At 42.2% G+C, this 14,024-nt stretch overlaps 1 protein-coding gene across 1 annotated transcript in view; it reads left to right on the top strand.

Annotated features, from left to right (window-relative positions):
• The window catches only part of PCNX2 (pecanex homolog 2 (Drosophila)), a gene marked incomplete at its 5' end in the record, with an annotated part of 155,245 nt that overhangs the window by 77,523 nt on the left and 63,698 nt on the right, over window positions 1–14,024 (top strand). Inside the window, 2 exons of the mRNA XM_015427313.1 lie at window positions 1,103–1,213; window positions 7,133–7,260. Coding sequence (XP_015282799.1) covers window positions 1,103–1,213; window positions 7,133–7,260 — 239 coding nt within the window. The remainder of the gene's footprint in view (window positions 1–1,102; window positions 1,214–7,132; window positions 7,261–14,024) is intronic.

The raw sequence follows: 14,024 nt of genomic DNA, 5'->3' as shown, positions 1-14,024 counted from the left end.
GAAACTTATAAGTAGCATATTAAATTGGGATTAGTGCTTGTGGTAGAATGTCACCATATCCTTGTTCAGTGTGGGTTGAAAACATCAAAGCCACTGCAAGTGAGATGCAAGCTTCAAAAAAATTATGTATTTACTGCATTTACATGCCACCTTTCTTCTCAAAGCCGCTCCCATCGTTCTTCTTTCCTCCATTTTATCCTCACACAACCCTGTGAGGCGAGTTAGGCTGAGAGTGTATGACTGGCCCATGGCTACTGAGCAAGGTTACTCGTCCTTGAATAAACCTTTGTTGATCTTAAAGGTGCCACTGGACTCAAAACTTTGCTCTAGTATTTCAGACCAACACGGTTACCCACCTGAATCTATCTTCCATGGCAGAGTCAGAATTTGAACCTGGGTCTCCAAGATCCTAGTCCGACACTAATCACTATACTGCAACAGCTGTTTTGGAATCTGTCCATAGGTGCTTTGTCCAATGACTACTTTGGGATCTGTTCACCTCATGAGGAATTCCCCTCCTATAGCATCAGGTGCAACTTATCCTATGTCCTGACATCAAAACATCATTTCCCTGCCTCCAACCCACACCATTTGCTAACATAGATATCCATAAAATCATGATGTCAAGACATAGCATTATGTTGTTTTATCTATCATGGGGGAGGGAGAATGTGACATGGAACCACCATTTTCATAATGTTCTGCCACAAGGGCAGGGAAACATGCAGTGTGTGCCCCAGGGAGGCTGTTGACTCTAATCTTCAGATTATTTAACATTTCAATTTTTGTATTAATTAAATGTCAACATGTAGGTGCCTGTACACTGAATCATGATATAAGATACATAAAGTAAAAATGTGGGGAGGGGCCATAGCTCAGCAGTAGAGCATCTGCTTGGCATGCAAAAGGTCCTAGGCTCAGTCCCCAGCATCTCCAGTTAAAAGGATCAAGTAAGTGCTGTGAAAGACCTCTGCCTGAGACTCTGGAGAGCCACTACTGGTCTGGTTCAGTATAAGGTAGCTCTCTGTGTGTGTGTGTGTGTACTCTTTAAAAAATGGTTTTAAAATACCCACCTATAACTTTCCCCCCTTTTTGCTTTCAGCTGTGTGACCTACTGCAAAAATTGCAGTTCATTATGACCTATATTGCTCCTTGGCAAATTGCTTGGGGTTCTTCTTTCCACGTGTTCGCCCAGCTCTTTGCAATACCTCATATCCTTTAAGGAAGTTCTGGTTGTTGTTTTGTTCTTAGCTCATGTATACGTAAAAGGTAAAAGAAAAGCATGATGCTCTTTGACAATTTATATTAAAAGTTGATACATTCTAATGGAACTATTTGACCTTTCTGGAGGGAAAACGGTGTTAGAAAAGCAGCACACCTGTTCTAACCAAATCTCATTTGGGGGTGATTTCAAAGATTCAACAATGAAAGATGTGATGTTCTCTTCAAGCAGGAACTTGCATATCTACCCCACAATGGGGCATGAGGGCTCCATTTGCATGCAGAATTCTCACATCTGACCATTAAGAAATAGAAGCATGAGTTTTCAGCTTGCATAATGATATCAGGAACCACAAACACCCTAATCAACTCATGTATATGGTATATTTTTATAGGTAAAGGTAAAGGTTCCCTTGCTCGAAAGCCAGTCGAATCCGACTCTAGGGTTGCGGTGCTCATCTCCGTTTCAAAGCCGAAGAGCCAGCGCTGTCCGAAGACATTTCCGTGGTCATGTGGCCGGCATGACTAAACACAAAGGCGCACGGAACGCTGTTACCTTCCCACCAGAGTGGTACCTATTTATCTACTTGCAATTTCTTGCTTTCGAACTGCTAGGTTGGCAGGAGCTGGAACTTGAGACGGGAGCTCACTCCGTCTTGCGGCACCCGGGTCTCGAACTGCTGAACTACTGACCTTCCACAGCCTGCAGTTCAGCGTCTTAACCACTTGAGCCACCGCAGCTCCATAGTATATTTTTATAACCAATGCTCAAAAACTGCTAAGAGGCACAAGTGGGGAAAGAAAGTCATAAGAAATTTTTAAGATGTCACCACATCACCCAGTCATAGAGAAACATGGTTAGACTACTATTTAGCAGCCAGATACATTTACTTATTTACAAAATACATATCCTGTTTTTCTGCCATCATCTGGGCCACCAAGGCGGCTAACATACATAATAAAACACATTTTAAAAACCATTAAAACCAAATAAAAATATTAGTTGTTGTAGATTTTCTGGGTTGTGTGGCCATGGGTTAGCATTGTAGGACCTGACATTTCACCAGCAGCTGTGACTGGCATCCTCAGAAGTATAACACAGAAAGATGGAGTACTCTCTCTGTCAAGGTGAGAAGAAAAATTGTAGGCAGGTAATTTATATCTACTCAGGAAGGTGGGGTAGGGCTGAGTCATTATCTTGTAGGAGTTCCCCAGGCTGTGACATGCTTTCCTGAGGAGGTTCTTTTGCATATGGATTGGCTGTTGAAATTCTAATCTTATCTGTAGTGCTGTTGTAAGATATAGAGCATTTTGTGTTTTTCAGGACAGGAAACCATGCCCTATTTATTTTTAAACTACTTTCCTATTGAAATTGTGTTTATGTTTATGAATTTAAATGGCTTCCCTATGTAATCTGACATGGTAATTGGATGTGTTTGCTGATCATAGCATCTGTTGTATTTTTATGGTGGGTCTGAATACTGTTTGTAGGTTGTGTTTTTTCATAAGTTTTCCCATCTGATCAGTGATTCCTTTGATATATGGCAAAAACAATTTTCCTGTGGGAGACTGTTTTTCCTCAGTTGTTTGTCTTACCTTTGGTTTAATCAGTCTTCTGATTTCATTCTTGGAGTTGCCATTTGCTTGAAGTGCGTGGTTTAGATTATTTAGTTCATCATTCAGAAAAATACAACAGATTCTACAATCGGTAAAAGACAGAAGAGACCCCCACACCTCTGCAGGAGTATACCACATACCCCGCAGTTGTGGACAGGCTTATATCGGGACCACACAGCGTAGCATGCAGACAAGAATAAAAGAACATGAAAGACACTGCAGACTTGGCCAACCTGAAAAATCAGCAGTGGCTGAACATAGCCTAACTCAAACAGGACACAGTATCTTATTCCAAGACACTGAAATGCTGGACAACACATCCAATTACCATATTAGATTACACAAGGAAGCTATTGAAATTCAAAAACCATTGACAGAGCGAGTACTCCATCTTTCTATTATATCTCTGAGGATGCCAGTCACAGCTGCTGGTGAAATGTCAGGTACTACAATGCCGAGAACACGGCCATACAGCCCAGAAAATCTACAACAACCAGAGGTCATTTCGGGGGGGATCGCGAGGGATCGCGAGGGATCGCAGGGGGCGGGGCACATGACGAAGCCCCGCCCCCTGCTTCCGGCTGCCCCGCTTCCCGCCCTCATTCAGTTAAGAGGAGGCAGGAGAAGAGGGAGGGTAAGTTGCTTCCTCCCTGCCTCTCCCCACCCCTGCCTGCCTGGGGCCAGGGAGGGCCTTCGCGGGGCTTCCTCACACTCCCGCCGGCCTTGCAGGTCCACCGCCGGCGGACGGGACCATTGGGGGCGGGGTGTGTGGCCTTATGACACACTTCCGATGATGTCAGGGGGTGTGGCCTTATGACACACTTCCGGTGATGTCAGGATGTGTGGCATATGCTAATGAGTTGTGCTAATGAGTTCCCCTAGCTCTTTTTCTACGAAATGACCCCTGACAACAACTAATGAATTCCGGTCGTGAAAGCCTTCGACAACGTATTAAATAAAAATACTTCAATAAAAGAATTATAACCAAGCTAAAATACACATACAAAGACATAAAAACAAAACATAGGGCAGGCAGGAGGTATCACTGAGGGAATACCAGATGAAAACAAAGTCTTCACCTTGGGTTGTCCTCTTCTACAGGAGCTTTTTAAATCCTATTTCGCTCAGTTGCTTATTGGTATGGGAGCGCAGATGTTTCTCTGCCAGTTAGGGCTTTCCCATTTATTTCAATATGACAAATTCCAGAAAAAGTAGCAATGTTAGTCTGCTGCAGTAAAACAAAAAGGAATCTTCTTGTACCTTAACATTCAAGGTGCTATGTGATTTTGTATAGTTCACTGAAACATCTATGTTGATCGCTTACCTCCATTACATTAGAATACTCATAAATCTTTGGCATTAATATTTCTGTAAAGCTAATTTTTCAGGTAGCATTAGGAATTTTTTCTCTATCTGATATGTCCACCTTACTTTCACTTTTCTGTGTTTCCACTTTCTTAGTTCCTTACAATTATCTGACAGAGGTGACTTTCTGTTCTTTCTAAGCCAGTATGAATTACCAGTCCATGATGCTCTGACAGTTGAACTCTGTTGACACTTTCCTCCCTCCCTTATTCTCCCCTTTGGCTTTTGAACTTGGAAGTTCTGAGGGCAGATCATATCATATGCCCACTAATAAGCTCAGACACCATTTTAGAGCATTCTCTCTGAAAATATTGGAGAAGTTACAGTTATATACTGGGTAAATATTTGTTGAATCTGCAGATTATCAGAACATGACATATTGTTACCAGATGAACTGAAATATTTTATTCATATATGTATAAAAGCATTCTAAACTGCACTTCAGTAGTTTATTATAAGAGAAAGAATAAAGAGGCTTTTGCTCATATATGATTGTGTGGTAAGAAAACAGTTTTAGATATCATTCCAGTACAGTATTCCATAATTAATTTAAATGGCAAACAGCCCGACACAACTAAAGTAAAGCAGTAGTACCAGCACTTTCAGTGAGGGAGTTAAGCACAAGCTTAAATCTTTGCCTCAGAGCTCAATGAGATTAAAAAGGTCTTTACCTTGGCTAACTTTGCATCCAGGACAAATTTTAAATACCAGGTACATAGTATTGCATTGGACTGAGATATGGGGAAATACAATTAATGTTTTTTGTATACTTTTCAATATGCTGTACATTTCATGGTATAACATCCCCCTCTCTTGATGAGAATCTCAAAGCCTGTGATGAAAATGCCTTTTAGCACTTCACTGTAAATAATGAATAAGTATAAAAATAAGAGCCCAGATGCATCTGACCAGTGATCCATCTAGCCCAACACCAGCATTGTGCCTAACCGTCCATGACTTTCCTGCTTCTCCCTCCTGCTGCAGCCCACTGATCCCCCCCCCCGAGTTTTGTTCCCAGGAGTCAGTGGACTATCAGGAACAGCTTAAGGATCAAATGGAGGGTCTGCATTGAGAGAGGGAATCTCTGTTCCCTCTTCTGCAAATAGAAATGCTGTTCTCTTAGATGAACTGCATGGTTGGATTCAGTCCTCTATGTTTCCCAGGTAGGGTTGCCAAACCCCCCGGTTTGCCAGGGGTCCCCCATTTTGGGGGGGGTTCTACCCGCTGCCGGCCAGATGGCCAACGGGAGAAGCCCCACCCCCAACACCCACAGCCACCCATCTCTCTCCCTTTAAGTGTGTGGAACCCGTGTTTCCTCCCAAGCCCGATCTCCGCTTGAGATCAGACTTGCAGGGAAATGCCAGCTTCGTCCACTTAAAAGGGAAATGCGGCTGCTCTTAAAGGGGAAATGCCGGCTCCTGCACTTCAATGGGAAACGCCGGCTCCTGCACTTAAAAAAAGGAAAACGCCGGCTCCTTTAAGTGCAGGGAACTGCCGTTTCTGGAGATCCGGCATGCGGGCGGGTGTGGGGGGGTGGCGGACGTCCCCAACGTGATGTCATCATGTCGGGATGCCCCGCCCCCTCCAGGAACACCCCCAAAGTCCCCCGCTGGGGGTGGAAGATGGACTTTGCAACCCTATTCCCAGGGTAGCCATCCAAAGGCCCTTAACAGGGCCTTTTGTTTGCTGTATCTGTTTGTTTAAATATTGATATCTTCCTTTCTCCCGGAAGGGACCGAAAGTGGCTTAAAACAATTGAAAAACATCATACAATATGTATGGACCAATAAAAAAATAAAATAAAATAAATCCAACTGTTGTTGCCCCAGCAGATGATTCTGAGATATCTTTAAACATAGTCATGAGGGTTAGATGGAATCCCTACTGATGGTCCTATCATCCATAACGTTTTTTAAGCTCTTGTAAAGTAATCTAAGCTTCAAAAATGAGTTTAAAAAGAACTTTGAATGGGTTCTGGTAAGCCTAACCAATTTTCTACATACGGTACAAGGGAACTGTTGGTGTTAGAAATCAATACTCCAAGTTCTGTTATAGCCTCCATCATAACTCTTGAGGACTTGCAGATTTAGGCCTAGGGCTCACTGGGGTGGTGAAACTGTGCCTTCATATTACTGCTTCAGACTGCAATGGGGGATGGATCACATGATGGAATTCTACCTTAGACATTCCCTAGACATAGGAAATGAGTGTATATATCTATCTTTCTATCTATTCAATTTATAACCCACACCCTCTCCTCAACAGGGGAGAATTAAAACTTGAATAGATAATAAAACCTATAAATGCAAATGATTACAATAAAAACAGATTCTAATTGAGATTTAGTCAGTCATCAGCTCTGGAACAAATCTGGACAGCCTGCCAAGCTCACCCATTCTCTTGGTTAATTAAATGCTGCACAAAACAAGGCCGTCTTGCATGCCCTACGGAACCCTAATAGATCCTGCAGGGCATGAATCGCCTCAGGAAGCTGAGTCCAGAGGGCCATAACAACCATCAAGAAGGTCCATTCCCTACTAGATGACAAACAGGCTATTCATGGACCGGGCACCTGCAGTAGGCCCTGTGATAAAACCTGAAGGGGGTAACGGGGGACGTATCTGAAAGGACAGGTTAGGTAGGATATTTCTCCCTGACATCTAATTTTCTGAATGTCCCTTTTTTGAAATGTAGGAACTTTCAGTGGTATGAACACTCACCTATAGCCCAAAGTGGTACCGTCCTGACACAAATGTACCATCTCAGAGGTTCTTAGCATGATCTTTAGCAGCTACCTGTTGTTTAAGTGCTTCTGCCTGTCTGGGAGGGGGGGGGGATCAGTACAATAAATAGGCTCAGAAGGTGCCAGGAGGACAGCGTAAAAATGCAGTTAATTCATTTGTGTTACCTTAACTTGAAGTGTTCAGACTCTGCTATGCTCTTCTTCCAAACTCTGGCCACTGCTGTCTTTTCTACTCCACTGAGTCCGTTTCTAGGGAGCGTCATTTTCCTCACCTCATATGCCAGACCAGTGAAGTTCTGGGAAAGGAATTACAAGTAAGTCAATGTGTTATAAACCTATTCTTTTTATTACTAAATATGTTATGGGTTTAATATTTCTAGTTCTGCTTTTACATTTTTACCCATTTATGTTGGCCTTGAGTATTTTGTAGATTTGTAGCCATTTTGAGAAATGAATGTATTTAAACTGTCATCAAAATGTTGCAGAGAACCTGTCACTTCACATTTACTAGTTGTAGAGGGCAACAAAAAGGGGTGAGGGAGGGGAATTCTAACTATGCTGAATCAATAGCTGCTGACATTCAGAAAACTAAATCTATTTGGCCTTTGGCACTAGAAGTCAAAATGGATTAATACAGTGTACGTTAGCCAGCTAACATTCAGCCAGATGAGTGAGGGTGGGTGGGGAGGGGAGATCTCACCTTTCAGAGTATAAGAATTAAACTTCATGTGACATGTAATCATGAGCAAGAAAGGGGAAAAACCCAAACAGCATACTTCTTTGCTGGAAAACCATTTTGGGAGGGGATAATATTTCAGTGGAGAAATGGGATGTACCCACCACTTTTGTACTGAAACTTGCTGCTCCAAGCTGCTCTTCTTCTTAAAGGGGAAAGCAGCTGGAGAAGAAGAGAGAAGATTTATACCCCACCCTTCACTGCCTGAAGGAGTCTCAGAGTGGTTTATAATCTCCTTTCCCCCCCCTCCCCACAACAGACACCCTGGGAGGTAGGTGGGGCTGAGAGAGCTCTTTTGAGAACTGCTCATGAGAGAACAGCTCTGAAAGAACTTGTAACTGACCCAAGGTCACACCAGCAGCTGCATGTGGAGGAGGGGGGAATCAAACCCAGTTCTCCCAGATTAGAGTCCGCTCTCCTAACCACTGTACCAAACTGGCTCTCCAGTTGTCATGGGAAAATGGTATCAGGAAAAGAATTTCCACCCTTTACCACTTCTCTGCCCCTAATCACCCTCTCTCAAAGCGGCTTTTCCATAGAGTCTTTCACACAACATTCTGAGGGGAATGTAAGGACAGTAGTGGGGTCCTGGTTCCTTTACCTTCAGAAGCATCTTTTTGGGTGGCACATGGACTGCAGGAGATTGGTAGACGGGAAGATCCATTCTGTAACAGGAACTCCTGCTTGTAGCTCTTTGGATCCAACTAAGCATACATTGTGTTGCCTACCCAGTCAGCACATTATCGCCAGATGATCTGAAATGACATTGCTTGTACAAAGATGCAGTGTAACAAAACACTAAGCAGAAGGAGAGTAAAATGGAGTATGTGACATCTGTAACATTTCTTTTACTCACATTTTGCATGCTGCAAAGCCAGCTGTGTAATCTCTGGACCGTGTATTAGCAATTTTTCTGATAATTCAGTAATGGGAATCCATGGCAGGATGGTTATGCTCCACTTGCCAAGTACACCATGTCATTGTTGCCACATTGGCACAAGACACTATGTAGAGTTTCATACAGAGTTCACATCAATAGGATCAAAGTGCCAATAAACAAAAGAGCTTTGATTTGTATCTTTGTTTTTCATTAAGTTCTCTCCTTCTTACCTCATAATTCAAAAGAACATGAATTTTCTTCAATTGCTTACTAATGCCTCTGTGTGTGTGCGCGCGTGCGCGCGTGCTTACTCTTATTAATTAAAAGCCCACTAGGAATATCTACTGTACAGAGCCAAATGAAATGAATGGGAATTGCAGAAAAGCATGGCTGCAAAATTTTCAGCACTCATGATAAGTGGGGTTACCATACGTAGCTGAAAAGCAGCTATATTAAATTATTATAAAACTTCTGATCAATTATGAGGGTGTTGCCAGTTTATTGTGCAGCCTGCTAAAAAGTTGTTTTAAATAGAAGTACTTTTTAAAAAGTACAGATGACAGGGTTACTGTTCCTGATGTTTCTCTAAGTCCACTGTGTATCTGTAAATGTCCCAACCCTTTTTGACTCTATAGATGCATTGCTGACAGTTTCCTTGCCCGCCTATGGTTATTTGGGTTTTTTTTGGGGGGGGGTCAGGTTGCCCTTTAGGACAACCCAGTGATTCTTCCCTCAAACATAAAACAACCTGTGTGTGTGTGCATGGGAGAGAGAAAAGGAAAGCTCCCCTGCTCTCCTGTCAAAATCTATCTGGTAGTGGGTGTTTGATGTGGCCAGGTTGTGAGCGAAGTAACCCAGAAAGTCTCTCAAAGCAAAAAAAACCCCAATTGTTAAAAGGTTTTATTCTATTAGCATACTAATAGGAAAATCTAAGAAGGCAATAACTATGGGATAAGGGGGGGGACACACACAGTTTGCTTACTAACTGAACTTACAAATTTCAAGCATCTCTGTCCTAGCGAAAGGAATACAAAGGCTTTTACCATGCTGGCCCATATTTCAAGAGGTTCCTCAGAAGCAGGGAGTTCCTTTTTGAACCAATCAGAAAATGAGGGTTTACTAAAAACTCTTGCTAAAAGAAAGTCTAACCAATAAGTTTTGTCCTTATGATCCTAGCATATCTTTGCACACAATCCTTTTGAGAGCCAGTTTGGTGTGGTGGTTAAGTGCGCAGACTCTAATCTGGGAGAGCCGGGTTTGATTCCCCACTCGTCCACTTGCACCTGCTGGATGACCTTGGGCAAGCCGTAGTTCTGATAAAAGGTGTTCTTGAAAAAAAGAGCAGTTTCTCTCAAGAGCTCTCTCAGCCCCACCTAGCTCACAGGGTGTCTGTTGTGGGGAGGGGGAGGGAAATGAGTTTGTAAGCCGCTCTGAGACTCCTTTGGGTAGTGAAGGGTGGAGTATAAATCCAATCTCTTCTTCTTTTTGAAAAAAGAATGGGGGGGGGAGCATGTGCAGTGTAGAGGAGAAGGTGTCACATATCAGACTAGAGGAAATTCTCCATTACTTCCCACTGGGTTGACAGGTTATTGTGACAGATGGCCAGGTGTGACATCTGTATGCTAATTATGCCCCCCCAATCTGGGATGCTTATATGCTTTGTTCATCTCTGTGAAATGGAGTTTTGTGCTTCATTGGAAACTCAGAAGAGGCCTGACCTATTTCTTCCTGAAACACTGGGATCTTTCCACAACAAGCACCATCTTAGAAGAGGCGTGCCTTTCTCACACAGATGGTGCCTGCTAGGACACGTTCATGCATCACCCCAAAACAAAGAATGCTTTTCTCCCCTTTTGAATGGTTTTATTCAGATGCAAATGTATGCAGATTGCAATTGATTTATCAATTAATCGACCCAAACTCATACAATTAATTGACTAAGATTCCTTTAATCAGGTGACAGCTCTAATTTCAAGGGATTTGTGTAAGAGACATTCCTGGTGGATTTCATTCTGTGCTTGTAATGATTTCAGTGAACATATGCATGCTCATGCAGACATAATGTTAATCACTGCCTATGTGAATTACTTATTCATACGGAATTGCTGCCAGCCCCAGAATAAAGAATTATCATTCCATACATATATTCTTGGCAGCTTGAGAGAGGAAAGAAAGCCTCAAATCTCCAGGTACACAACTAGAACTTGTTAAATTTTCAGATTGTGTATGTGTATGTACTAATGAGCAGCAAGTGCTGTGACTTCCCCCCCCCCCCCCGATGTACTGGCTTGTTTTCATTCAACTCCTGTCCCTCAGTGTCCTCCTTACATGAGACATAAAAAAAGTTTATAAATTGGGTTTAGTTTGTGTGATTTTAGTGAATGGAAGTGAGTTTTAAATCTGTACATATCAGTGGCAAAATGCTAAAGTGAAGAATAAGTTCCGTATTTAGACGAGATAATGTTTTGTTCCCGCAGGGAAAAGGTCTAAGAATCCTGTTAATTTACTTTTAAGCCACTTTTAAAATTGCAAGTAGATAAATAGGTACCACTGCGATGGGAAAGTAACAGCGTTCTGTGCGCCTCGGCATTTAATCATGCCAGCCACATGACTACAGAAACGTCTTTGGACAGCACTGGCTCTTCAGCTTGGAAACCGCCCCCTAGAGTCAGATTCGACTAGCTTTTGAGCAAGGGAAACCTTTAATGATAACTTTGCATTTTTTGACATTCATTGAAGTACTTGATGGGGAGGGGTTAGTGTTGCCTTAAATATAGAAATGATATATTCATCATGGTTGTCTTAGCATTTATCTGACTACATATTTTGTTTATTATTTACATTATTTATACCCTGCTTTTCTCACTGAGACTCAAGGCAGATTACACAGTGTAGATCAAACACTATCAACAGGATGGGGTATCCAGTAAACAAAACAATAAAGATTAGATTGCAGGAATCAGAAAATGGAGCTGAAACAAAGCATAAGCATTAAGATGAGATGACATAGCAGAATCATACTTATGTCAGCAGACAGTATGTACTATACACAGTGGTGTATTCCACAGTCCCTACTGCTTTACCAAAGTATCTTTCTGAAACCTTCTGTTACAGTACAGCCCTAATTACCAATGTATAATTCAATTTTGCATAATTTGCAGAAAGCCAGGAGTGTGGGAGGGAGCCTTCCTGACCTCATCAGGCAGGCCATTCCATAAGGCAGAGGCCACAACAGAGCATGCATGAGTACAGGTGGCTATTGATTTTGCCTATTTGCCAAGTGGCACCTGCAGGAGGCACTCGTCCAATAAGCAAAGCTGTTCTTTAGGAGTATAGGGAGAAAGGCAGTCCTGCAGATATGAGGAACCTAGGCCATTTAAGGGCTTTGTGTGTGAGAGTCAGTATCTTGAATTGAGCCTGGTAACTGATGGGCAGCCAATGGAGTGACTGCAGAATGGGAGATATATGCATGCTTTGTCTAGCTTGTGATAATAACCATGCTGTGTCATTTCTTCACCAACTGGAGTCTCTCCATTTACCTATGTAGACTGCATTACAGTAGTCTGGTCTCAATGTTATCATGGGTTAAGCTGACTCTAAATATTATAAAAATGCAAAATTTATTCAGGTGTACACATTTTAAAACTTAGACTCATTAAAAATATACCATTCAGACATAAAAAAACTTCTCAACATTCATACATAGATGGGTTAGTGCTGTGCAACTGAACCAAACGCGTTTCGGCCCCTTCCTCAGTGGTCACAATTCCAATTATAAATTTGACATACATTCAAAAAATTTTTTTTCATAAGATGTTACATACATATACAGTACAAGGCCAGATGTTGTTTCCTAAATACTTCTGTATTTGTTTATTATTAATCTATAAGATGGGCCTCCAGTCTAGCCAATTAAAGTCCACCAATAATTCTGGTAGCACAAACTTGTGTGAGTTGAATGTATGTCACTCCATCCTGTACAAATTCTGGACTTTAATTGGCTAAACTGGAAACAGTGACTCAAGACCTCTCCTACATCAGCAGGGGCGTTGGATAGAAGGAAACAGAGCTGGGTGTCATCAGCATATTGATGACATCCGATACCAAAGCTGCAAATGATGTCTCTTAAAAGGTGTGTGTAGAGGTTGAATAACATGAGGGATAAGGTGGCACCCTGTCGAACACCACAAGACAGCTCCCACAGTGAAGATTTTTAATATATATAAAATTTTATTGTATTTAAATAAGAAGTAAGCCAAAGAATATAATTTCAGTAAGTTACAAGAGGGAACAAAAGGGTAGATTTTAAAACATCAACATAGCATCTTACTCATCGACTAACACAACCTCTGTGCACTGGAATTTTCTCACGTAAGCTTGAACATCTAGGTTTATACTTAGCAGCATATATTAGGCACCATATTACTAAAAAAAACACCTTTGACTTTCACATATGTCTCCCACAGTGAAGATGGCTGTTCTCCAACAGCAACCCCTTGAGTCTGATGCATAAGGAATGATTTGAACCAATCCAAGGCACATGACTTGATACCTACATCTGCTTTCAAATGCCTCCACAGGATGGCGGACTGTATCAAAAGCTGCAGATAGATCTAGTAGGAGCAGCAAATAAGCATGGCCTTTGTTTTCATTCAGATAGAGGCCATCAACTAAAGCTACCAGGGCCATCTCTGTCCCATAGCCCAGCTTGAAATCAGACTGAAAGAGGCCCAGAGCATGTGAATTATTCAAGAAGACTGCAGTTGGTCCACTACTGCCCTGTCAATTGTTTCTCCCATAAATAGCAGATTAGAAACTGGGTGATAACTAACCACATAATTTTTCTATAGGCATAGGGCTTTTTTTAGTAGCAGATTGATAACCACCTCCTTGAGTGGCTGAGGAAGGTGCCCTTAGTTGGTGACTGATTAATGATGAATATCACGGGCTTATTAATGTGGTCCTTGCATGATTTTAGCAGCCAGAATGGGCAGGAATCCAGAGCATGTGGAGGCTTTCATAGATGTCAGGATCCCGTTCAAAATCCTTCACTGTAATCCATCACTGTAACTACACCAGCTTGGTGTAGTGGTTAAGTGTGTGGACTCTAATCTGGGAGAACTGGGTTTGATTCTGAACTCCTCTACTTGCAGCTGCTGGATGACCTTGGGCAAGCCATAGTTCTGTCAGAGCTATTCTTGAAAGAGCAGTTCTTGAAAGAGTTCTCTCAGCCCCACCTACCTCACAGGGTGTCTGTTGTGGGGAGGGAAAGGGAAAGAAGTTTGTAAACCCCCCTGAGACTCCGAGTGAAGGGTGGGGTATAAATCCAATCTCTTCTCTTCTTCTTAAAATAGTGCATAAGCAGAGCTGATGAAGTATCAGACATTTTTTCTGTCTGGCCAATAGGCAGGTGATCTCCAGATCAGGCTGAATGCCTGGTATTTTATCAGCAAAAAAGTTTG

This window comes from Gekko japonicus, unplaced genomic scaffold (genome assembly GCF_001447785.1).
Source record: "Gekko japonicus isolate JY-2015 unplaced genomic scaffold, Gekko_japonicus_V1.1 scaffold1624, whole genome shotgun sequence".
NCBI classification, from domain to species: Eukaryota; Metazoa; Chordata; class Lepidosauria; order Squamata; family Gekkonidae; genus Gekko; species Gekko japonicus.
The sequence above is the reverse complement of the archived record's forward strand: the minus strand, read 5'-3'. Positions and strand labels throughout refer to the sequence as shown.